Source organism: Leucopleurus acutus (genome assembly GCF_964270905.1).
Source record: "Leucopleurus acutus genome assembly, chromosome: 4".
Taxonomy (NCBI): domain Eukaryota; kingdom Metazoa; phylum Chordata; class Mammalia; order Artiodactyla; family Delphinidae; genus Leucopleurus; species Leucopleurus acutus.
Genome location: NC_139146.1, coordinates 110,147,686 through 110,173,613, shown reverse-complemented (window position 1 = coordinate 110,173,613; position 25,928 = coordinate 110,147,686). Strand labels below are relative to the sequence as shown.

General features: G+C 45.3%; 1 protein-coding gene across 1 annotated transcript in view; it reads right to left on the bottom strand.

Moving 5' to 3' along the window:
* Window positions 1–25,928, bottom strand: part of PARM1 (prostate androgen-regulated mucin-like protein 1) — a gene marked incomplete at its 5' end in the record, with an annotated part of 98,140 nt that overhangs the window by 20,907 nt on the left and 51,305 nt on the right. The window contains one exon of the mRNA XM_082838255.1: window positions 11,401–12,096. Within this exon, the coding sequence (XP_082694381.1) occupies window positions 11,401–12,096 (696 nt within the window). The remainder of the gene's footprint in view (window positions 1–11,400; window positions 12,097–25,928) is intronic.

Below are 25,928 nucleotides of genomic sequence, written 5' to 3'. Positions count from 1 at the left end.
CTTAAGGCACTGATAGCTGAGGCAATAAACAAAGACAAGACCCCATCTTCTATGTCACGACAATGTTTTCAAAATTCAAACATCTCTATACCACTCTCATGATTTGTGCCATGTCCACATCACTGATACTATTATTTTCTTAATATCTGTCTTTTTTTTTTTTTTTTTTTTTTTTTTTTTTTTTTTTTTGTGGTACGCGGGGCCTCTCACTGCTGTGGCCTCTCCCGTTGTGGAGCACAGGCTCCGGACGCGCAGGCTCAGCGGCCATGGCTCACGGGCCCAGCCGCTCCGCGGCATGTGGGATCTTCCCGGACCGGGGCACGAACCCGTGTCCCCTGCATCGGCAGGCGGACTCTCAACCACTGTGCCACCAGGGAAGCCCTAATATCTGTCTTTAAATTAAATTATTTTTCTTTAGATACTGACTACATATAGCCACACCCTAAGCAATGATAGCTATGAAATCATGAGTTTGATGTGCTATTTTAGTTTTTTTTTCAAATTCATACTGAAACAAAAACATAGATTTATTAGAATGAAAAAGGTTCATCCTCTTGCATACTACCTGTGTAGGGACTTAAATCATACTTTTGGGAACGCTGCTCCCACGAACCAAATTTTCACAAAGAAACTCGGGGTGAGATGCTGGATTGGGGGTAGATCACAGCCCTCAGATCCCCTGGAGAAGGCCAGGAAGAATGGAGGGCAGAGAGTCGGGGTCATCAGGGCCAGTGTCAACACCTGTCACTACTTTAGGGAATGTGGCAGCTTCATGAATACTGCTTCTTGGTGGAGGCCAAAACAGGGGAAATGTGGCACAGAAGGGACAGCTGTCCTGACTTACCCAACCCCCGGGGTAGCAGTGCAGACATGAACAGAGACTGTATTTCTAAGACCATGATGCTAACTAAGCCCTGATGATTGTCCCTAAACATGCTTCATGTCAGTTTCTGCTTCTCATTCTTTCCTGCAGGGCAGAGTCAAAGTGCCTGGCTTTATAAGCCTATCCTAACTCTTTGAAAGTTACCTTATATAATAAATGTAATTCAGCCTGGGCTGAATTATAACCTGTTCTGGGCTGAGAGAACCACACCTTGACATGAGCGGGGATCTCAGCTCTGAGTCAGACCTACCCTAGACCTCTTGAGGGATGGAGGGACAGTGTTGGAGAGATTTCTGGGGAATAATTAAAAAAAAAGATCAGAGAATCCCCTCTACTGTTTGTCCTGGATGAGGAGAAGTCTCCTTCTCCTCTTGTGAAAATTCTGATCTATAGTGTGAGTGGGTGAGCAGTATCATGTTAGGTCATCAAATCCTTTGACTGAAGGACAAAGATATTTCTATTCAGGAGTCAAATCAGAAAGAGGGAAAGAAATCCTGACATCTCTCTGCTATCGGAGTATCTTTAATGCAATTAGCCTTGAGAGTATCAAAAAGATACTGGAGAGCTTCCCTGGTGGCGCAGTGGTTGAGAGTCCGCCTGCCGATGCAGGGGACACGGATTCGTGCCCCGGTCCGGGAAGATCCCACATGCCGCGGAGCGGCTGGGCCCGTGAGCCATGGCCGCTGAGCCTGCGCGTCCGGAGCCTGTGCTCCGCAACGGGAGAGGCCCCAACAGTGAGAGGCCCCTGTACCGCAAAAAAAAAAAAAAAAAAAAAAGATACTGGAAACCCTGAAAACCTGGGGGTTTTCCAGTTGGGGAAAACTAGCTGTGTGGCAGTGGGAAGGAGGAGGTATGTGTAGGCTGAGAAGTCAGCCTTTTGCAGCCTCTGACTTTCAACTTAAGGGGCCAAGTTGGGGATCTCAACTCTGAAGTCATCCCTTTGCAAATTCCCCATAGAGAGGGGAGAATCATGTATCGCAGGTGCCATTTACCTGCATGAAGACAGAAAAAGAAGGTTTTTTGGTTGGTCTCTTTAATATTTCCTCTATCTCTTCAGTATTCCAGTGATGAAAATGAGACATGACCACAGATAAAACAATACTGAAGGGGAAAATAAACCAGAAAAATTGGTATATGCCCTTTTTGAGACTCATCTAGTCTGCAGGTGAAGGCTCAGACCACTTTGAGGCTCATCAGCCTTGGCAAGTAAGGCCTTCCATGCTGGCATTTTCTTGGTTCCAAGGACACGGCAAGAAGGAAGGGAGGAACTTCTTAGGGCCCAAGACAGAGTCCTAACCCTGTTTGCAATGATAAGCTTGCAGTGTGCAAGTTTATCATTTTTTATCATGGAAAAATGACTCTCGCTGGGGAGCAGAGAGTCAGTTTCAGGTCACCTGTCTCAACATCTTGACAAAGGGCAGCGACACTATAATTCCTGCAGCCCAAGGACTTGGGGATCTCTGCAGAATCATTAGTTAATTTAGCTTTGCCTCCATGTAATTAATCACCTAGGCAAGGTAGGAACCTGCTTTTGGAGACTGTATTTTATTTACCAAGCTTTAATTTCTCCCAGACTCAGGATCCCAAGGTTTTAGAGTTAAAAACTTTGGAAAGAAAGTAATTTCCAAACTTTGATGCCAGTTAGGGGAAGAAGGCAACCTCCAGGTCTTAATCCCCCACCCTCAGGTGCAAGTGGAGCCTCGGCAAAATCCTGTAAGCTCAGCTTTTGTATCCTCCCTCCTCCATGATTTATTTTCTCCCAGCTAGAAATCTCTAGTTGTATGCACTCTTCAACGCTTATCTTTGGATTTTCCAAGTTTCATGAAAGTGCTACTATTTCCAATGTGAACATAGTTACTTTTCTCTTTCACACTTTTTGGATTATCCTTTTCTGTATTGTGTTATAGGCAGGTGCTAAAATGGACCTTGATTACCTAATCTTTACAGTAATAATCCTTTTGGGAGTCTTGAAGTGTTGTCACAAACATTTTATTTTTTCAAGTTAACAAAACACAAAGTCTAGAAGAGTCAAACTCTTGTTGGTAACCACACTGAGAATTAGGGACCCAACTGTAATAATAAGAGCAGCCAACATTTATTTAGTGCTATGTAAGGGACTCTTTATAGACTTGTCTCATTTAATTCTAAAAAGAATCCTATAAGGCAATTATAGTACGATTATTACCCTCATTTTACAGATGAGGAAAATGTGACACTCAGTGATGAATAAACTTGCCAGGTCATCCACCTAGTAAATGGCATTGGTGAGATCTGAACCAGGCAGCCTGAGGCCAAAGTTCGTACTATAAGTCACATTCTTACCCTCCTAGAGCCTGGCTTTGAAATGACGGCATAATTTCACCAAACAGAAATATGGCAAAGTATTTCTGATGGCCCACTTCATGGACTTTGAGATTTTATGACTTTAACCTAAGTTCACCTTAAATTTTGAGCCCGTGTTCTATCCCTGAAGGCCTGTGGGTCTGATGATAAAAGCAAGATACTGTTAAATAAAACTCTGTCTCTTACTGGCCGATATTTTTCTTTCCCAGGACCAGAGAACAAGGCATACCGAGGACAATATCAACTTAGTATCCATTATGTGTTCTCCTCATGCAATACTCCTGACTCAACCCACTTCAGGGGGGGAGTTCTAGAACCTTTTCTGAGGAAGACAATGGGTTAGTGCTGATCTGTTCTCACTTTCCTGTTATTATTTTGAACAAAAAGACATGCTCTTCTGAGTCAGAAGATTACAGTAAGTTCAGTCTGGATATGGAATCGGGAATATTCCAACCAGTTTTCCCAGTGAGCCAACAAGCCATAGATTCATTTATGATATCAGCAGCTGTGCTTACAAGCTAAATTCCACTTTCTCAGTGAAGTATTTCTAAAATCATTTTAGTCATATGTGACTAGTGAAAATATTTGAAGCAGAAAAAAAGAAAGTGTTCCGTGGAGACAAAGTCTCTAAATGTAATGAAAGGTGAGACGAAGTATGTGATGGAGTTGCATTGCTACTAGATAACAATACCAATGGTACCTAGCTGATTTCATTACCTTGCCATATATTTTTCAAAGGATATTTTGGAAATATTTTAAAACCAGATTAAGATTTAGGCAGTAAAAGTAAACCAAAGGAGAAATAAAAGTAGTAGAGACAAGAATTTAGAATATTTTTTTTACCTGAAATACTATCTGACAGTTGGAGCTCCTTATGGGAGTTTACTTGCTGTAAGCAAGCTTAGAGGTTTAGCTTAAGTTTAAAGAATTGGGCACAAAAGAAAAAATGTGAGGGAGGATTTATAATCCATACTCTTGTCAGCCTTGCAGTCCATGTGGACCAAAGATAGGAGCCAGCATGATGGGAAAAGAGAGATGTGGTGGGATTATGGGAGCTTTGACATGAGAACGAGAGTGAAGAGAAGTGGGTGAATTTGGGACCTACTAAGAGTTCAAACCAACAGTTCTCGGTGACGGAAAAAACACAGAGAAGGAAGGAGGATTGGACTAAAAGATGTTGGTACCATTCACTGTTAGAGGCCAGGCCTGGGGCATGTCATGATTTAATATTTGTAAAACTGAGTCTAGGATAGATACAATATTTTTTAGGATTATTGCTTTCTGATATATTTTGGGCAATCTGGAAGAATCTGATCAATAAATGTTTAACGCTCTTTTACGTTTTTTTGTTAAATCCTCATTTCCCCCTTTAATATATTTTGAATATATCATCGAAATATAATGGTCATTAACTTACTATTGTATTACTTACAATACATATATTTTTTTTTACTCCTAAAATCTTTCTATGTATACTTTAGAAATGATTCTTCCCCCTTTTCTAGGAATTAATTCATTTTTCAAATCTATATTTATCCTAAGAGTTGGTCTGGAATAAGGAGGTGTTTTGACAGCTGAAAGTCCCTTGCAGGTACGGATGCAGAGAGGATTAGATATCTGTGCCTGCCTGGTGTCATTCCTTTCAGGGTATTTATTAGCACAGTTTGTACTGAATAAATCTGGAGTCAGACTAGCAAATTAAAGTTCAAAGGCCTTCACCCATTTTCATTATGAGTCCTTCTCTTTGTAATGGAAAGCATAGGACAGCATAAGACCAGGGGCCACTTGGATTTTATAGACAAAAGAGAATACCCAGTCTGCAACAAGCCGAGTGACTATAATTTTAAAGTTTGCATATGTAGGAATCGGGGACGATTCGAGTATAACTTGGTGTGCAGTATCAGTTTATCCCTTAAGCATTCATACAGCACCGTTCAGTTCAGTTCAGGATGTCGCAAACATACTGTAGTCACAGCTTCCACCCTTGAAGAGCGCTGATTTAATAACCCAGACGATATTTAACACATCACATCTCTCTCTCTTTTCCTTTAAAAGCAAAACAAAAACTGAAAAACGAAAATGAAAACCCATTTCTTCTGCACAGCCGCTTTCGGATGGCGGCGGCTACCACCTGCTTCTCCTCCCATCGGGAAGCTCCACCCCTCAGGCCCAGCTGGCAGCCCTGGGCGTTTGACAACATCCCATGTGGCTCATGTCCACAGCAGGTCTGGAGGCCGTAGGTCCTTCCCAACTTTTCATTCCTACGAATTCAGCTAGGATGGGTTCAGTGAAAGGAAGACCTGACTTCGGGTCACTCAGGAGAACTGAATTTGAATCCTAGCCTGGTCACTCAAGTGAGGACTTAAGTCACTAAACCTCTCTGTGCCTGTTTTGTCACCTACAGCAGAGATACACCATCCGGCTCACCTCGCTGGAATGTTCTGAAGATTAGATGGAGGGCTACCTGTGCCAGTCACAAGCCCAGTTCTTAGAACACGTATATTCTCAGTAAGCCTCATACGAACGTGAATCTCATTCCTTCTGCCTTGGATAATTCTAAGAAACAATTTTTGTGGTATGATAAGCCAACAACAACAACAACAAAACCCCTGGAAGATTGTCTCTCTTGTGTTCAGTTTATAATGAAGAGAGCTTAAAGTCAGAGTAGCTAAATGACATGGTCTGTCAGTGACAACGGCCAACCGGAAACCAGGTATAAACCGGTCTACGTGTCACCAGTCCTGAACTCCCTACAGTTTACGTACATGGATTCCTGCCAGTTGAATATTCGTAAGTATAATTCTGAACACGTTCTGCCTCTGATCAAAAGCCTTTGGTGACTATCAATGGCTTGTCAAGTAAAGTAAGTTGCCTCATCCGGTTACTCAGGGTCCTCTAACACTTGTCCTGAAATCTTCCTTCCGGCTTCTTCTGCAATGTCTTCCTCCACACTCCATCCTGGGATCTACAGGCTACTTGCCGTGCTGGGTACACGCGACACTGTAAACTCCACACGGGTGGCGACTGTCTCATTCATGGCCAAATCTTCACTGTCTAGCCAGATGCCTGACTCACAGTGAGAGCTCAGTAAGAGTTCGTTGAAGATGATGGGCAGTCTTCATTATGATAAACACAGTAACAATGATAATAGCAATCACAATAGCAAAATAATAACAATAATGATGCTGCTGCTGATAGTGGTAAATAATAGTAAAATAACAAGCATAGACATCAGCAGAGTCATAGCTCAACAGTCACTACGCTGTACATAGACCCTCGCCAGGTCTCTCTGGTGAGGGTGTGGTGAGTAGTGAGATCAGTTACAGGGGTCTTTAGTTTCTTATCTCCATTAAACTTTTTAATAACCCCATCATTTGGAGACTACCCTTATCCCATTTTATTGGTGAGAAGACCAAGGCTCAGAGAGATTAAATAGCTTCCCTGGTACTGGCTGATTGCCTCTTTCATACATTTATCCAACAAGTGTCATTTCAAGTCTACCATGTGTCAGGCTCTGTCTCAGGGGTTGGGGATGTAACCTACATCCTCCCGTTTGTGAGCAACATCCTTGCTTTCATGGAGCTGACAGTCTAGTGGCAGAAAGCAGACACCTACTCACCACATAAATGAGATGTCAGCAAGTGGTAAGTGATTAAAAGGAAAGTAAAGCAGGATAAAGGGATCCATGGCGATGCGATTACTGTTTCAGAGAGGGGTATGAGGAAAGGCTCCTGAGGAGATTACAGCTGCACGAAGTCCTTCCTGATGACAAGGAGCGAGCCACTGAAGACCCAGCAGGAAAATATTTCAGGCAGAGGGAATGGTAAGTGCAAAGGCCCTGGGGCAAGAGTGTCTGCGGTCTGTTCAAGAAGCCGTAAGATTGCAGTGTGTTTGCTGGTGAAAGTGGAAGCAGGTGAGAGCATTGAGGCAGGGCGGGTTCCGAGTGTGCTGAGCACCGCAGGCGTGACACAGACTTCAGCTCTTACTCTGATTCAGAAGGGCAAGCAAATGGAGTGTTAGAGCTGAGGAGGGACAGGATCTGTCCTGGGTTTTGAAAAGGGTCGCTCCGGCAAGGGTGTGGTGAGTAGTGAGATCAGTTACAGGGGTATTAAAGTCCCACATGTGAGAGAGGACCGAGGGGTGAGAGGAAACTGGGTTCTGAGGGACCAGATGCAGCGTATGTGAGAGATGAAAGAAGTCTAGGATTATCCCACAGTTTCTGAGGGAGGACTGGATGGAGGGGTGAGGAAATCAGTAATTCATCTGATCCGTATGACATCTGAAATGCCTAAGAGCCACCCAAGTGGAGACCATGAGTTAGCTGACAGCTGGGTGTCGACATGTCTTTAGTTCAATGAAACAAAACAGGGACAGAATTTTACATCTCCGGGCTATCAGCATGTGGATGGCATTTTTTTTAAATTTTATTTTGTATTTTTTTTTACATCTTTATTGGAGTATAACTGCTTTACAGTGGTGTGTTAGTTTCTGCTTTATAATAAAGTGAATCAGTTATACATATACATATGTTCCCATATCTCTTCCCTCTTGCGTCTCCCTCCCTCCCACCCTCCCTATCCCACCCCTCTAGGGGGTCACAAAGCACCGAGCTGATCTCCCTGTGCTATGCGGCTGCTTCCCACTAGCTATCTACCTTACGTTTGTTTTAAGTCACGAGATGTGATGAGGTCATCTCAGGAGTGAGTGTGGGGAGAAGAGGAGAGCGTGCGTGTGGAGAGCTGGGGGAGAGGAAGACAGTGTTGGCCCTGGGGTGCTCCAGTGTAGGAAGGTGAGGGGGTGAAGTAAGGCGACAGACACGGAGAAGGAGCAGTGTGACGAACCAAGAGAGACTGTCCTGGAGGTCAAGTGGAAACAGTGCTTCAAAATGAGGGCAGTGACCATCCGTGTCAAATGCTGCTGCTAGGTCGGGTATGCCAGGACTAAGAATTAACCCTCAGAGCTGGCAGTGTGGAGGGTACCAGATACCCCGACCAGAGCAATTTCCGTGCTTGCAACTGCCGGCTGGATTCTGCACCCAGGTATGTGCAGCACACAGGTGCCTGAATCTCCCCTGCCCTGTCTTCTCCTCGGGCTGCAATTCCCTTCACCTCCTACAACTCAGTTCATGTGCTCCCTCTATGATGAAACCTTCCCTAATCCCGCCAGTCAAATCTAACTCCCATAACATTTACCTTGTTTTTAAATTATTTATTGGTGACTACGTCTGGATACTTGTTGAATGGACAAGTCCTTGGATTATAGAAATATGCTATGTGAACTCATACAGAAGAAGACAATGTGCTCGACGAAAGTGCAGTATGATTACTGCCACTATGAAGGCAGCACAAGAGTCTCTAAAACAAAAACATCTGCAGATAGTCACCTGTGAGCACAGTGTCACAGGGTGCTGCCTAGTCTGCTGGGCTGATGGTGGAGCAGTGCGGCAATGCTGGCGCTTAAAGAAGACCCAGTGGTGGTTTAAAGGATTTGGGCTCTGGGCCCAGCTTTACAACTGGGCGGTGTAACCTTGGGTGAGTCACTCCAAACTTCTGGGACGCAGTTTCTTCACCCTTGAAATGAATCGCTTGTATCACATCTGCTCAAAGATCCTCCCACCCACCCTGGTTCATTCTTAGATCAGAAACTGAGTGGTGTTAAGAGTTACTTGTGTCCTTTCTTTTTTCTTAAACTGTGAAATCTCAGAGGACAGGTCTTACGCTTATTAATACTTCTTTGCATCAAGCACCGGGTCCTGGTGGATGCACAATAAATATTCTTTGATTTAATGGATCATAAGGGATGAATCCCCTTGGGTCTATGAAATGTACACTGGCCATGTTCAGTGATCTCCCTCTGACCTGTCACACCTTCCTCTCAAGTCAATCAATCTTTCCTTCATTCATTTACCCTGGAGTTCTTACTGGGGGCCATATTCCCTAGAACTATAAAGTTCTGGTCCGGGACCCAGCTCTGTCACTAATTTTGTATCTCTTAGCCCTGCTGGCTTTGAGTTGAGGAAATCAAGACACATGGTCGAAAACACAAGCCAGAACGATGGAACAGGGCTGCCTTGGATAATCTAGCCCATGAAACTGAGGGACTTGGAAAAAGTAGTAGGTTACGCCACATTAGGGAGTCTCTTGCATGCCAAGCTCAGAATCTGTGCTCAGTATATTAATCCACCATGTCTATGGTATCCTGGAGGGGGCAGAGGGTGGAGGAAGGGAAACCAGTTAGAAGACTGAGAAAGTAGTGCAGGTGGTGGGTGAGGTCTGAACGAGGAGAGGGAAGAGATGGGGCCACTGCCTCAAGCCTGTTCTTGGATGGCACCTTTGTTAGGGACAGACCTGAGGACCCGAAGTCAACGCCCACTCTCCTCCAGGTACCGAGTCCATTCTTGAGATATTCCCTGCATGCTGGCAGCATGGAAAGTATCAGACAGAAAGTGGGGATGTGGCAGAAAGTAAAGACAGAATGCACACATCTAAACACAGCGTGCTGAGTACTGGCCGGAGGTACAAACAGGGCGCTAATGGGGACGGGGCTACGCAGAGGAAGCTATGCTTGGACTGCGAGTGCCGGATTCCCTCCTTTTGCCTCTGCAGATCCACTCTCCACCTTTCTCCACTTTGCTCTCTGACTTGCCCTCCAGGAGGCTGAACTGTATGCACCACAATGGGCTTCCTTGTCCTTGGCTTCTGGCTGCATATCAGAGTAGGGGGGGAGAGGGAGGGCAGAGTATAGATTCCCTTCACTCCCAGAGGTTAACCTTGAGTTAGTTGTGCCCCTCCCCCAAGAGTCCCGACTCCTCCCAGGGTGGTCTATTCTACAAGACCCTCCTTCTGGGTTCTGGTTACTGTTCTCTCCTCCTAGGTCTGACTCATGACAGTTCTGCAATTATGATCCCCTGTGGTTTTCTTATACACCACCAGCTGTACCTTTGTAATTCATTCCTTTAGCCCAGTTTGATTGCATCTCTCTCTCTTGTTGGGACTCTCACTGATACTGGGCCTTTGAAATAAGAATTTGCAATTCTTTGGGACCTTGTCCTTTAGTAAACTGTGAGCTCTTCCATGAGGAGTTATGTCTTGTTAATCTGAGCTCTGTTTCTCCCCACCTCCACTGTGTACCAGAGTTTCCATTCATAATGGTTGTTTATCAATTATTTGTTAAAAGATGTCAATTTCTGTCAATTTCTCCTCGGTCACAGCCATTTCTTTGACCCCAGCTGGTGCTGTGTGGCCCAGTCCCAAATACTCCCCTCTGAGTCCATGGCCCCTGGCAAGATGACTCAGGCGAGGGCCTAACGCTCCATTTCCCCCTTCATCTGCTGGCTGCTCTCACCTCACTGTTTCTTAATCAAGAGGCCAAATGTTCCTACTAAGGCCTTTTCCTGCCCAATGCCCTGAAGTTTCCAGACTTCACCTCAATGTCAGATGCATGTGACCTCAGAAAAGACCCTAAATCTCTCTCTATCATAATTTCCAAGACTGCAAAATCAAGATAAAAATAATCCTAACTTTACAGGGCTGCTGGGAGAATAAAAACAAACGCGACATTCCACAAAAGTTGTTGTCTTTCCCATGAAATATATCAGTGACTCTGAAGAATAAGCACATTCTCTCCACCCCCCGCCCTACTTTCTTTGACTGTTTCCATGAGGTAAACACTGCATTAATACATCGAGCAAAATCATAATAACAACTGATATTTCCTGAGTACTTACTCTCTGCCGGGAACTATTCTAGGCACTTTATATGTCATTTCATTTAATCTCCACAAGAACCATGTAGGATACAGCTTTCTTTATCCCTATTTTACAGATGAGGAAAAATAAGGGCACCCTGATGAAGTAATCTGCCCAAGATCAGGAGCCAGAACTGAAACCTAGGAAGCTCAACCCAAAGCCTTTGCTTAACCAGTCTCATCGGTTTACATACATGAAGACGTACGTGAAGACAAATTATAAAGATTGGCCACAATTAATGAACTATCATGGGGAAATCATTAAGAGACTAAAAGTAAAGTTTGCACTTGTGGAAATTCTTAGGAATTATAATTCAGCTAGGTGTTGCACTCCAAAATTCAAACTTAATCCATTGTGTTGGGTCAACTGAACGGCATTCTTAGCACCTCAGTGTCATCAAGGCCACGTGTTCTAGCCAGAGACTCACCTGAACTTAGCGCATGCTCCACTTCCTGCATGATCACCCCGGGGGGGGCAGTGGTGGTCTCCGTGTCTATCAGCATACAGGTCACTCTGGGGGGCACAGTTGCTTGGGCCGTGGTCTCGGTGGGCACTGGCTCGGCGGGGGCATGTGAAGTGGCTACGTGGCCAGAGATGTGCTCCTCCGCTGGGGGCTCTGATGTGGTTAGCGCTCCTGTGGGCTTGGTGCTGGCCTCAGCGGAGTTATGGTTGGTGCTCACAGGGGCAGAGGGAACCTCCTCTGCTGGTGAGGTTGATGGGGGTGAAGGTGATGAGGCTGGCGCTTGAGGGGAGGTGAGTGCGGGAGACTCAACGGGGGGCTGCGACCCTGTAGCTGCCACCCCGGCCTCGGGAGTGTCTGAAGTGTGTTCCTCGAGCGTGGGTGTTAAGTGGGCCCCACCGCTTGTTGGTGAGGCGTCTGTGTCTGTGCCCTCCCAGCTGGAGGCTGGGCTGGTGGGTTCCTCTTCTCTGGGCTCTGTGGAGACGTTCTTGGCGGATGGAGATGTCCGGGCCGATGCTGTATCTGGGCGGACCGAGTTGCTGGGTGTTCCACCGGTAGGGGAGGCAGGAGGGCTTTGCGGAGAGAAGGCCGTTGGTGGGCTGCTCTTTGCCGGAAGAGAAACAGGCGAGAGGGCTGATTCAGACGCGCTCTGTAGCCTCAGTCCTGTAGAAGAGCCAGTACAAAGGTGGTTAATGTGTGAAAACCTGCGCGGCGAGGCCGTTTGACAGTATTTTCACGTCTTTCTCATTTTACACTGTGCCTCTGTAACTGTGAAGGTGACTTTAAAAATAGTTTCTTCCCACTGTTGCTCTCTCCTCCCTTGGTGACTATCAGTAGGAACCAGCCTGAAGGCTCTGCAGGAGCAATTAGTGGATCGGTCAACACAAGTCCAGCCAGTACACAGCATGAACTAACCTTGTCTTCTGCTTGCTGAAAGCCAGGCCCTTAAAAACCGAGACACTCTGCGGAATTGATTTTATGAGAATTGGTCTGGACAGTCGAGGGAGCTGTTGCACAATGCTTGCGGGGATGCCCAGCCTGTGTGATGGGTGTGGGGAAAAGGCGTGGCTGGTGAGTGCAAAGCTAACCACTCACTGATTGGCTCGTCCCTGTCAGAGGAGCTCATTGATTGGCTGTTCCCTGCCGTAGGAGCTCACTGATTGGCTGCTCCCTGTTAGGGTTGTGAGCTCCGCAACCTTGTACAGGGACGCAAGGGTTATGGGCTTGTCCACCGGGGTGAATAAAGCTGTGAGCACATTTCCTGTGGAGGAGTAAAGGGGGAGGTCCCAGATTAAAAGCTGACAGGAAGAAGGAATCTGAAGTTTGGAAATATTTTCTTAGACTCGAACCTAGTTCTCCCAAATTCTAGCCTGGTGTCTTTACCATCATGTCATTTCGCCAAATATTCTCTTTCATATTTTGTAAAATTTACTTTCCTTTCTTCATTCCTCCCTACCTCCATTTACCCATTAAGTTTCATTCATTCATTCATGCATTTATTCATTCAAGTATTTAATAAATGGCTTCTATGTACTAGCACTCTGCTAGACCCTGAGTTTATGATTTCACTTTTTATGTAACACATCTCTTGATTGCCTCTCCACACCCCTTACCATTCCCCAACTAGCTTTTCCTCTAGTCATTTCCATCTCAGTGGATGGCAAGACCTATCAGTTACTCAGTTGAAAACCCAGATATCATCCTTAATGCATCTCTTTCCCTCACTGCCCCTCCTCCATCCAATCCATCAGCAAATCATGATGACTCTACCTTAAAAAGATATAGTCACTTGTCTAGACAACTGCCACAGTCTGTTTTTTTTTTTTTTTTTTTTTGCGGTACGCAGGCCTCTCACTGTTGTGGCCTCTCCCGTTGCGGAGCACAGGCTCCGGACGCGCAGGCTCAGCGGCCATGGCTCATGGGCCTAGCTGCCCCGCGGCATGTGGGATCTTCCCGGACCGGGGCACGAACCCGTGTCCCCTGCATCGGCAGGCGGCCTCTCAACCACTGCGCCACCAGGGAAGCCCTGCCACAGTCTCTTAATTGGTCTTCTAGCTTCCAGATTTCTTCCTTTCAGTCTACTTTTCACATGGCAGCCAGTATAATATTTTAAAGTGGCAAATCAGATTAACTGACCAAAACCTTCCCAAGGTTGTGCTTAGAACAAAACCCAAAACTACTCCCCTATGTCATCATCCCATGTTCTCATCATCATTCTAGTTGATCTCAACTCAAATGTCAGCTCCTCCTCAGAGGAGCCTTCCCCAGACAGTCCTAACCAAAGTCATTCCTACTCCTTCCCCTTGCTTATTTTTTAAAAGATTTTTTGATTTTTTTATTGTTAAAATATACATAACATGTTAACCATTTTTAAGTGTACAGTTCATTGGCCCTAAGTACCTTTTCACTATTGTTCAACCGTCACCACCATCCATCTCCAGAACTTTTTCATCCTCCCAAACTGAAATCCTGTACCCATTAAACAATAACTCTCTATTCTTCCCTTTCCCCAGCTCCCGGAAACCACTATTCTACTTTCTGTCTCTACGAATATGACTGCTTTAGGTACCTCATATAAATAGAATCATACGATATTTGTCCTTTTGTTTCTGACTTATTTCACTTATTAGCAAAATATTGTCAAGGTTCATCCATGTTATAGCACATGCCAGAATTTCCTCGCTTTCTAAGGCGAAATAATATTCCATTGTATGTATACACCACCTTTTGTTTATCCATTCATCCACTGATGGCCACTTGGGTTTCTTCCATCTTTTGCCTATTGTGAATTATGCTGCTCCGAATACGTGTGCACAAATATCTGTCTGAGACCATGCTTTCAATTGTTTGGGGTCTATATACTCAAAAGTGGAATTGGTGGTTCATATGGTAATTTTATGTTTAATTTTTTGAGGAACTGTCACACCCTTTGCTCATTTTTATTTTTCATAAAATAAATAAAATAAAATAGTTTCTTCTTGAAACTACATATTATTTATTTGCCTAATTTACCTCTCTTCTACCAGAATGTAAGCTCCGTGAGGGTACAGGGATCTGGTCTTATTTATTGCTGTTTCCTCCAAGCCTAGAAGAGTGCCTAGGTCATCATAATTGCTCAATAAGTACTTGAGGAAAGGAGGAAGGAAGGGGGGAAGGAAGGAAGGAAGAGAGGGAGGGAGGGAGGAAGGAAGGAGAGAGGAAAGGAGAGAGTAAGGGAGATAAGGAGGGAGGTAAAGAGGGAGCTTGGAAAAATGAATTAACTTAGGAACTTTATTTAAAACAATACCCCAGTATTTCTCTGCTCCCTTCAACACATCACTTAGTATGGCCACATCCATCATAGCTGCCTGGGGGCTGGCTGCCTACCTGGTGTTATTTGAAGGCAGGAAACTTGCTTACAATGTCAACCTCTGTCCTTCCACCACAACATACACTGATGCCTGATGTCTTATTAGGTCTTCAACTATTTAACTCTCCAAACTCTGAGGAGATTTCCTTGGGGGTAGCATATAGGTAACAGCCAAACATGATCAAGATTCATAAGGGGAAAAAAAATGGGCCAGATTTTCGCACAGAGGAAAGGAGAAAAGAGGAATGCAGAGGGATGTAAGCATTTGGGATAAGATCTGCTCACTTCTTCATTCATCTGCATGACAGACTCAGTATCTGATGGAAAATTGTGCTATAGAATTTAACCTGAAAACAGAGTTTTCTCAATATTTAACTGAATTTAACACTTGGATTGTTATCAAAATGATTGGTTTAATTTTTTTTTCTGAGAGGAAGTTACATTTTAATCAGTAAGTATCACGACAGAGGGACTTTTGTTAGCTAATTCATGGTATCTGTGTATAAAGCGACAGTTTCCATCCATCTATGGGGTCCTGAAAAGTTCTCTGTGTACTGACTATATTTTCCAGTGGTTTATCATTTTAGCGATGTTGCGTGTTCATTTCTGATGGGCTTTCACCTGACCCCTGCCAAGCTGATTGGTTTAATTTTATTTAAAGGTGTTGGTCAAGACTGTAAACTACAGGAAAGTTACTCTCCTAGTAAGCTGGGGGCACACCTCCCAAATTAAGCCACATAATAGTCCATGTTTCTGTGGTTGATTTTTGGGAGCTGTGAAGTGTCAACAATTTCAGGATGAATATAGGTCAAGAGGTCTTTGAAATATGGACAAAACAACAGTTGGGACAAATATTATGAAAATATCAAATCTTCATATGTGACCTTAGAGCATACTGGCTTTGCATCCTGGTAGCTCTCATAGCTCATTAAAGATTCTGAGGCCAAAAAAAAAGAGACAATGTTTAACTACTGTTTATAGTATCATATAATAGGTGGGCAGATGGAGGTAGAGCCTTAGTCTGGCAGCTGAGTCAGAGTCTTTGGAATTCTGGGATGAATGAAGAATGAGTCATATGCAAAGGAGCAAGACTTCATTCATTCATTCAAGCTTTTATTGAGTAACTTCTATGTCCATGGCCTTACCCTCAAAGAGTTCACTATCTAACAGAACAGAAAGGACACACAACTTTCTGTAATATGATGTGATAAGCATCTTATGGAATTACAAGCAAGTTGCACTGGGAGCCCCAAGGAAAGATGAATAAATATTGTATGGGGACTGTGGAATGCAAAAATATACAAAGTCATTTTCAAATGACATTTAGAAAAGTCACAGAAGAGATGACATTTGAGTTGGTTCTGAAAGGATGATACTACACAAGATGCCATTAAAGTGTATGATATTCAGGGCGACACCTGCATTGTCATTTCCAGTGGAGCTAAAAGCTGTACTATGGAAATCATTATAGTGCTGAAAATGACATGCTGCAAGAATTAGTTTTGTGGCTGGAGACATCCATTTTCTTGTTTAGTTCTGACTCATATACTTTTATAACTCCTACCCTTCCTGCTTCCAAAGAGGACTGAGGTGGTCATTCCCGTGGCTACCTATTTAGTACTCATGTAAAGTACTTTGCAGTCTCATTCAGATAATTGCGACTCCTAACAAACAGCAGTGCATAGAAATTGTGGGGCAACGCGCTCATCTTCACTTGGACAAGGCATTAAAAGCCTCTGCTTTGCCTGTTCGATGATACATTCCATATTGCTCTGAGTACGTGAGGGTTGGTCTTCATGAAGATATCCAAGGCTCAGGCGCCATGAAGATATCCAAGGCTCAGGCACCATGACTTTCATCATGAAGATATCCAGGCTCAGGCGCCATGAAGATATCCAAGGCTCAGGTGCCATGACTTTCATCATGAAGATATCCAAGGCTCAGGTGCCATGACTTTCATCATGAAGATATCCAAGGCTTAGGCACCATGAAGATATCATCCAAGGCTCAGGCACCGTGACTTTCATCACGAAGATATCCAAGGCTCAGGCGCCATGAAGATATCCAAGGCTCAGGCGCCATGACTTTCATCATGAAGATATCCAAGGCTCAGGCGCCATGACTTTCATCATGAAGATATCCAAGGCTCAGGCGCCATGACTTTCATCATGAAGATATCCAAGGCTCAGGTGCCATGACTATCCTAGAGAATGCTTGCTGTCCTAGTTGGCTCAGGCTGCCAGAAAAAAGTACCATAGACTAGGTGGCTTTAACAATAGAAATTTGCTTCTCACAGTTTGGAGGCTGAGAAGTCTGATGTGGGCCAATTCAGGTTCTTGTGAGAGCTCTCTGTTCCTGGCTTGTAAGTGGCAACCTTCTAGCTGTGACCTCACATGGCCTTTCCTTGGTATGTGCTTGGGGGAGGGGGTGGTGAAGAAAGCCCTCTGATGTCTCTTCTAATAAGAACACTAATCTCATGATGTGGGCCCTGCCCTCATCTAACCCTAATTACTTCCCAAAAGCCCCATCTCCAAATGCCATCCCATTGGTTTCAACATTGAGAATCACTGAGATAGCCTGAGGAAATATCACTTCTGCTTTATCATAGGTAGGACCCGTGTTTCCACAGGACTACAAAATTGATTAACTCAAACAGCTAAGGATATATCCCAGGATTTCAAAAAATTTTTTAGAGCTAGAGAGGGTCTAAGTGATGCATGATTACAGCCCCTCATTTGATAAATGAGGGAACAGACACAGGGAGGGGAAGTGATGTAATTGACCTTACACATCTAAGAGAAGAAGTTGGGCAGTGCTGCCTGGAAAGAATCATGTAGAGACAGGGTCAGAATTAGAATTCCCCACCAGCACACTGTGCCCAGCCTCAAAAAGGCCGGTAGAACGTACTTTAGCAACCACCATTATAGAATAAGCAAGCAGGAGCCCATGTGAGACTGCACAGCTAAAGAAGTTAAAATAATGTACCAACAAGGACCTACTGTATAGCACAGGGAACTATACTCCACATTTTGTAATAACCTATAAGGGAAACGCATCTGAAAAAGAATAGGCATATGTATAACTGAATCACTTAGCTGTACACCTGAAACTAACACAATATTGTAAATCAACTATACTTCCAAAAAGTCATTAAAAGTAAACAAAACCAGCCCCCCCCAAATAACGTAGTGCCCCATACACCTTCCCACCCAAAGTAGAGCTACTTTCTGAAGAAAAGAATTAGTTCTAATATTTCCTTGAGAAAATGGCAGAGTAAATAGAATAAAGAAATTGAACCCATTAACCGCTAAATTAGAGGTGACTTTACCAGACATGGTGTCCGTGCCCAGGCAGTGACAGGCTCACGTGCCTGAAATGGAGGGACTCAAAGAAGGAAATCTCTCAGACTTGGCCCAAATGAGAGATCTAGGGGTATAAGGGCCAACTTAATCTGAAATTCCTCCTTGTAAATTTACAAATGGAAGTCTTTCCTGAAGTTTGGTCAAATTAAAGCTTTTATGTTGTAAGCATGGCTGCCAGATTGTTGCTCAGAAGAAAAGCAGATGCTTAGGTGGATAGAAAACTATTTGTTTCCATGTGTACTATCCTTTGATATGTGAAAAAAACAGGTCTGGCTTGAGCCCAGGTTTCTTGCCTTGCTAGGAAGAGAGATTTGGGGGCTGATGGCTGGGACAGGTAGGCGAGTTCTCCCAGTGCTGAGGGGAGTTACAGGATATTCCAGGGTGGAGAGTCTGCGTTCTGTGGATGTGCTCTTGCCTCCTGCCCAACTGGGTGTCAGGAAGATAGGTCTGCAACGTTGGCAGCCGCTGGATAATGAGTGCCCTGAACTGCCACTTCTTCCTGGGTTTTGTGAGCAGCAAACTGGGTCAGTGCCAGAGTCCCAGATGGCCTGATTACCTGTGTTGCTCACCTGTTCTCCCCCCCTAATCCCCCACAGCATGTCCTCTCCTGCCCTTGGCTTGTCAAGTGCCTGAGAAAACATGTGACAAAGCTTTGGCAAATTCGGTGAAATTCGATCAAAACACAGTCAAGTGCTCTCCTGGGCGGCCAAGTCAGCCCGAGTGGTGCCTTGGCCTGCGGTCTCGGGGGATCACGCCAGGCCTGCCTTGCAGAGGCCCGACAGCTGCTGAAGGTCTGCACGCTAAGGAACTGCTAACGGTCAAGGCCAACTGGACCATGTCACTCCCCTTTGAGGGTGGAGGGGAGGAAAGGAAGCCTGCACAGAGGATAAAACTTCACATCCCCACTGAGGTCTAGAAGGCTCTTTGTGACCCAAGCCCAGTGTTGCCTCTTCAGCCTTGCTCCCCACCAGATCCCAGAACAAACCAGCTTTTTTTTGTTTGTTTGTTTGCGGTACGCGGGCCTCTCACTGTCGTGGCCTCTCCCGTTGCGGAGCACAGGCTCCGGACGCGCAGGCTCAGTGGCCATGGCTCATGGGCCCAGCCGCTCCGCGGCATGTGGGATCTTCCCGGACCGGGGCACGAACCCGTGTCCCCTGCATCGGCAGGCGGACTCTCAACCACTGCGCCACCAGGGAAGCCCCAAACCAGCTTTCTATTGTACTCTAGTCCTTCTGCCTCAACAGCTCTCCCTCTTACGCCTGCCTGAGTTACTCCTATTCATCCTTTAGTGTTAGCTTAAGGGCCTTTGCTGATTCTTTTGCCAAATCCACCCCCCTCCTCCAGCCTCAACCCTTTATGTGCTCAGAGCACCTTGTATCTTAACTTCATAGCACTGAAACTGGCACGTAGCTAGGTAATCACTTATGGGAAGCTTTGTTTAATGCATGCCTCCCCCTTTAGACTCTAAGATTCACATGGAGCGGGGACTGTAGTGGATTTGCTCACCACATATCCTCATTGTCTGATCCACAGTAGGAATGCAAATATATACCTATATATGAATGAGAGAATGAGCTGAGGACTCTATGAAGGACACTGTGCTGACCACTTTCTATGCATCATCTCTTCAATAGTAATATCCATTGTTATCTTGGTTTCACAGATGACAAAACAGAGGATCAGAAAAGTTAAGCAACCTCCCTAAGGTCACACAGCTAGTACATGGCACAGCCGAAGCTTGAACCTGAAACTGTCGGGCTCCAGGCCAACCTTATAACCATCCCACTGTATTGTACTGGGAAATGCAAGGGTGTTTTTGAAGTCTGGGCCCCATGTTTGTAAGGTAATCAAGCACCAGTTTTCCTCTGTCTCCCATAATACATTCTCTAGTGTGGGCCAATACAGTGGGCTTTAAAAAAGTTACCCGACCCTGTGAACGCTTTTATTCCCTTTTATCCTGCTGCAGGCTCCATAATGGATGGCCTCAGGATAAATTCCGAATTCCTTGGTTCAGCACGTAACACCTTTTATGATTTCCCAACCCCACCCTTCAGGAGCCTTGCGATTCAGCGTGCATTCCTGAACTACCTGCTGCCCCCCTCCCTGCATTTGCATCTGCTGTTTCTCCCACCCTGGCTCCCCTCTCCCCAGCCCAGTTCTGAGAACTCTGGAGCCTCACGTCCTCTGTGAAGATTCACCAGCTTGAAAGAGCCCTTCTTCTCTGTGTGGCCACAGCACTAATCGTAACACACATTCTCCTGAGCCATTTCTCCCCATGCTTGTCTCCTATCAGGCTGGGAGCCCTAATAACAGGGACTGCAGCTTATTGTTTGTGTCTTAGTGCCTGGCCCTGAGAAAGTGCTCCACAAATATTCATTCAGTAAAAACATGGATTTTTCTACCTTTTGAAAAACAAATATTCTCTGGCTTATACGCTGGGCCATGATGGCAGAAATGCATCTTCCCTTTGATATGTCTGTATGTTCCAGAAAAACTACCAGCTAATAGGATATTTTGGACCAGTCTCTAAACATACTTTTGTTATTTTTGCCCACTTGTTTCCACTTGGGAAACTGCAGGGATTTCTTCTCTCTGTGCATGATATAGACCAGAGTCACCAGCTATTGAAATGCTGGCCATCAGTCGGCCTAAACACAGGCGGGCCTTACCATCCCTGCACTGAATGGACTAAACTTCAGCAAGTTTTTAAGAGAGGGAGAGAGTACAAAATAATCTTAAAATGATATGTATACTTGAACATAAAAGCTAGGTCTTAATGTTGTTTAGGTTGAGCGAAGCCGCTGTTTGGGACCCTCACACTTAACCAAAATTCCCCATGTTGCGTTTGGTTGGGCTGCTAAGGGCACTCCAGAAGGTTCATCTAACATCTGCAAATCCATTACTAATCAGAGTCTGGTCCAACCATATGGCATTTGAAAGCCCTCATAGGTCTAGGCAGAATGTGCATGCCCCAAAGCCATCAAACTGTGTTTAAGAAGACACTTGTTCAAAGCAGAAGAGCCATATCCTCCTGAGTGTTTTGTTGTTGGAAATGAGATCTAATTCTAGTCCGAAAAGAGGAAAAGACCTTCTGTTTTCCAGCCATCGAATCAGAACGGGCAGAACTGGCGTATGGCTCAATTTCTCTATGGGTGAAATCAGGACTCATGATATCGTCAGGCTCCCTGTGGAGGCTGTGAGTGCTAATGAGAAAATAACGTTTGTGAAGAATGTCGTGCTTCCTGGGGAAAGGAAATACACCATTTTCTTTTCGCCAGAAGCAGCATCTGTCTTAGTCAGTCAGATGCCCCCCCAAAACTCATTATGTTTAAGCTGGAGGCTGACTGTGGTGGCCGGCCTCAGGAGGAGGCTTTGCTGAGCAAGGATGCCAGCAGATACCCGAAATTCTGGAGAAACCACACTGGGGCTTCTCTGGGTGGGGCAGCGAAGAGAAAGAGGACGTAGGGAGGGTGAGTACCTTCTCTTCGGCCGCTTTGCGGTTAAGGTAGATATGGGCGTAAGCCATGGGTAGTGAGATGGGAGAAGAAGATGACCTAACGCCTCCTTCAGGTGGCAGGGGATCTTCTGAGCCAGTGTTAGGTTTTGCAGTGGGCCCAGTCCCAACGTGTACGGGGTCCAGGGCAAGAGTGTACACAAAGGCCCACAATGAGGATGTGTAACTGTTACAGATTCACAGCCTGTGCTCCATCTAGAGCCCTGCAGCCTTCGGAAGAGGGGGATCCCTCTGGTGACTGGAGACTAAGGGGACCAGGGAAGTGCTGGGGCAGCACGGGCCAAAGCCGGGCCTGGGACCGCCTGAACCCAGGATGGAGACTGATCCGGTTGAAAAGGAAAAAAAAGGCTTTGTGTTCGGGTGTCATAAAATGCAGCAGTCTCGGGGCTTCCCTGGTGGCGCAGTGGTTGAGAGTCCGCCTGCCGATGCAGGGGACACGGGTTCGTGCCCCGGTCCGGGAAGATCCCACATGCCGTGGAGCGGCTGGGCCCGTGAGCCATGGCCGCTGAGCCTGCGCGTCCGGAGCCTGTGCTCCGCAACGGGAGAGGCCACAACAGTGAGAGGCCCGCGTACCGCAAAGATTAAAAAAAAAAAATGCAGCAGTCTCTTGCCTTGTCGAAGGTCACACCCCTTCCTTCCACTCCACCTCCCACAGGCCCAAATCACAATTAAGTCATTTCTTATACCCTGCAGCCCTGGAAAGTACCAGAACTTAAGAAAGTCCATAGTATCGGTCTGCTTTGACTCTGAACCGTTTCCTTCAGAGGATCTTTTTGAAGCTTAGAATTGCCCAAAGGGCTGAGGCAGCCCTGATGCCTTCTCAGCCCCACTGCCTTGTCAGCCTAAATGCCCTTGTCCATTTCTTGCCTCACTTTGTCTCCAGCTCAGTGGGTGCACCGTCCATGCCTTCTTGTTCCACGAGGAGCCGGAGCTCTTTAGGTGGTCAGCTCCATGGAAATCTGCCTGTGGCAGGACAGTTCTTGGGGGCATTCCCAGGCTGATGCATCCTGGCATTCTGACTGGTGAATCCGTAGGCAATTTGACTACTAACAGGATAACGCCCATGAAATGCAGAGAGATGTTGTATTCCTGTTTGCCTCACCACCAAAGTCCACGACTGATCACCTAGGAGTCAGACAAGAGGGCAGGGATGGCTCCAGTGCAAACACATCTCCAAGACTGGGAATATGACACAGGGGAGATTTCCTGTGCTGCAGGAGAGGGCCGCGGGGGCTTTCTGAGAGAAGAGGAATGACCCATGATATTGGCGGGCCTCCTTTCCCTTCCTGCCAACATTTTCTTCTGAGAGTTTTCTGCAAAGGTGTCAGTCAGTATGAATGGTTATGGTTACGCTTCCTAGTTTCTTTTTAAAATTTTTGTGTCCTTTTAAGATAGAAGAATAACTTATATACAATAAAATGCATACATCTTACATGCACAAATCAATGAATCAATGAATTTTTTTTTTTTTTTTTTTTTGCGGTACGCGGGCCTCTCACTGCTGTGGCCTCTCCCATCGTGGAGCACAGGCTCCCGACGCGCAGGCTCAGCGGCCATGGCTCACGGGCCCAGCCGCTCCGCGGCATGCGAGATATTCCCGGACCGGGGCACGAACCCGTGTTCCCTGCGTCGGCAGGCGGACTCCCAACCACCGCGCCACCAGGGAAGCCCCTCAATGAATTTTTACACGTGTATATACCTGCATAACCACGACTCAGATCAAGATACAGGACTTTTGGGATTGACATGTATACACTGATGTGTATCAAATGGGTGACTAATAAGAACCTGCTGTATAAAAAAATAAAGGAAAAAAAAAGATATAGAACTTTTCCAGCACCCCGGAAAGTTCCCTCGTACCTTCTCACAGACATAATCCTCTGAAGGAGACTCATTCTGACTTTCATCACTACAGATTAGCTTTGCCTGTTTTTTGAACTTCAAATCAATGGAGTCATATGGGGTGTACTCTTTCATGTCTGAATTATGAGACTCACTCACTGTGAGACTCTCTTATGTTGTTGTATATTTTAATAACGCATCATTTCTCACTGCTGGAGCGCATTCAATTGCATGAATATACCACAATTTATTAACCCATTTTACCAATGGTGCACAGGTAGGCTTTTTCCACTTTAGGGTTATTATAAATGAAACTGCTTGCTTCATAGCTTCTTAGTTAACACTTTTCCAATGCTTATTAAAAGCCAAATCCTGTAATACTTTTCAAGTATTAGGTCACTTAACCTTTACAATAAACCTAGGGTAATTATTATTATTATCCCCATTTGACAAGTGAGCAAACTGAGGCAGAACGAGGTTAAATAACTTCCCAGGATATATAACTAGAAAGCAGTACAACTTGGATTCAAACTCTAGAAGGTAGTCTATCTCAATAACCTGTCTTCTTAACCATCTTGCTAGATAGCTGCCCGTTACTGTTAAAGCTATTAGCCAGAGCACTTATTTGCTGCATGACCTTGGGCAAGTCTCTTAATTATTATCTCCTCGTTGGCCAACTTAGGATAGCAACAGTACTTCCATTCATAGAGTTATTGAGAGGATTAAATAAATAATCCATATAAGGCAGAAACTGTTGCTTGACTAACCCAATAGCCATTCCCAATCCCCTCTTGCCAGTCTACCTACAGAAGCTATAAAAGCTAATGCTCCCTTTCTAGCCTGCTTTGCACTTAGAGGTGTCTATGTGCCCCAGTTCTGCAAAATGAGGTTGATGAGATATAGGCTAAGGGGTTTCTGGAAAAATTTTGCTTCCATATAAAAACAATATATAAGGAAGAGAAATTCTCTTAGTGCCTACTTGTCCCTCCTCCTTCCTACCTTCAATGTAGATGTGATGTCTGGCACAGTGGCAGCCATCTCGTGAAGCTAAGGATGAAAGTCAACCAACTAGGGATGATGGAAGTGAAAGAGAGAAAGAACCTTTCTCCTTGATGATACTGTTGATCTTGCCAAGCCAGGACTAGAATGCCTGACTTCAGACTTCCTATTAAAGCAACAACAAATGCCTTTGGGGATTAAGGTATTGTTCAGGTTTTCCATTACTTGCAGTATAGATGACAGACCAGGTAGAATGCTTATCACAATGCCTGGCACAAAGTAAGAGCTCAATAAATACTAGGCTATTATGTGGATCTCTGTCTAATTGGAACCTGGGCCCAAATGCCTTCACCTTCTTTAATTTGTTAATGATTTGCAAAAGGCACTTTTCAGGCATCATTAAAGAGGAACTATTCCTCCTCCTGGCGTCAGCTGGGAGCCTCCACGATGGAGCGCTCCCCACGTCCTTCGACAAAGCCACAGGCAGCTGGACCTGTCAGTGTTCCTGGCGGTATATTCTCTAGGCTGATGTCTACGAAAGCTGAGCCTCCTCCCACACCCACAGAATGCATCAGAAAGGAAAAAAAAAAAAACACCACACAGCTAAATAGGATTTGTATTTCTCCACCTTATTAAAAAAATGTTCAGAAGCATCGTGGGGCAGTTTTCACCACAAGTCTTGTTAAGAACATGCGTGGGGCTAGGTGGCTGCAGCAGGCTGAGGAAGGAGAGCAAAGAGCCCTCAACAACAATCAGGGACCAGGGCCTTGGTACTGTTAGACAAGCTGGCCTGCCTTGGTCAGAGCCATGAGGTGTAGGTCATGAGACACACTCACTAGAATGGCATCCTACTCTCGTTTTTAAACTTTAAGCATCACTTAGCAGTTTACTTTTAAAATATTTGATTAGACTTTTGTTTGTCTAGATCCAGTCCAACAAATACGTACTGAGTGCCCGCTCTGACCAAGGCACCCAGGTATCTAAGTGATTATGGAGGAAGGCAGACTAGAAGAGAGAGAAATTTGTTTTATATTTCACATAGCCTTTCCGTGGACAGCTGCAATTGGACTCTGTTTTCCCCTCGTGTAAGCTGATGCTTAGGGCCTTTTGCACCTGACCTTTCCAGATAAAGACTTCTGATATTGGCACTGTCGTGTTCCTCCTCTACCACCTCTTCTCCACGCAGATTGTCTGTTTTGTCAAGTATGCTGAAAGGCCAGTGCTGTGGTCTGAATGTTTATGTCTCCCGCCTAACTTCATATGTCGAAATCCTAATGCCCAGTGTGTCGGTATTAGGAGGTGAGGCCTTTGGGAGGTGCTTACCTCATAAGTGTGGAGTCCCCAGGAATGGGATTAGTGGCCTTATGAAAGAGACCCCACAGGACTCCTAGCCTCTTCTACCATGTGAGGACACAGAGAGAGGCTGTCG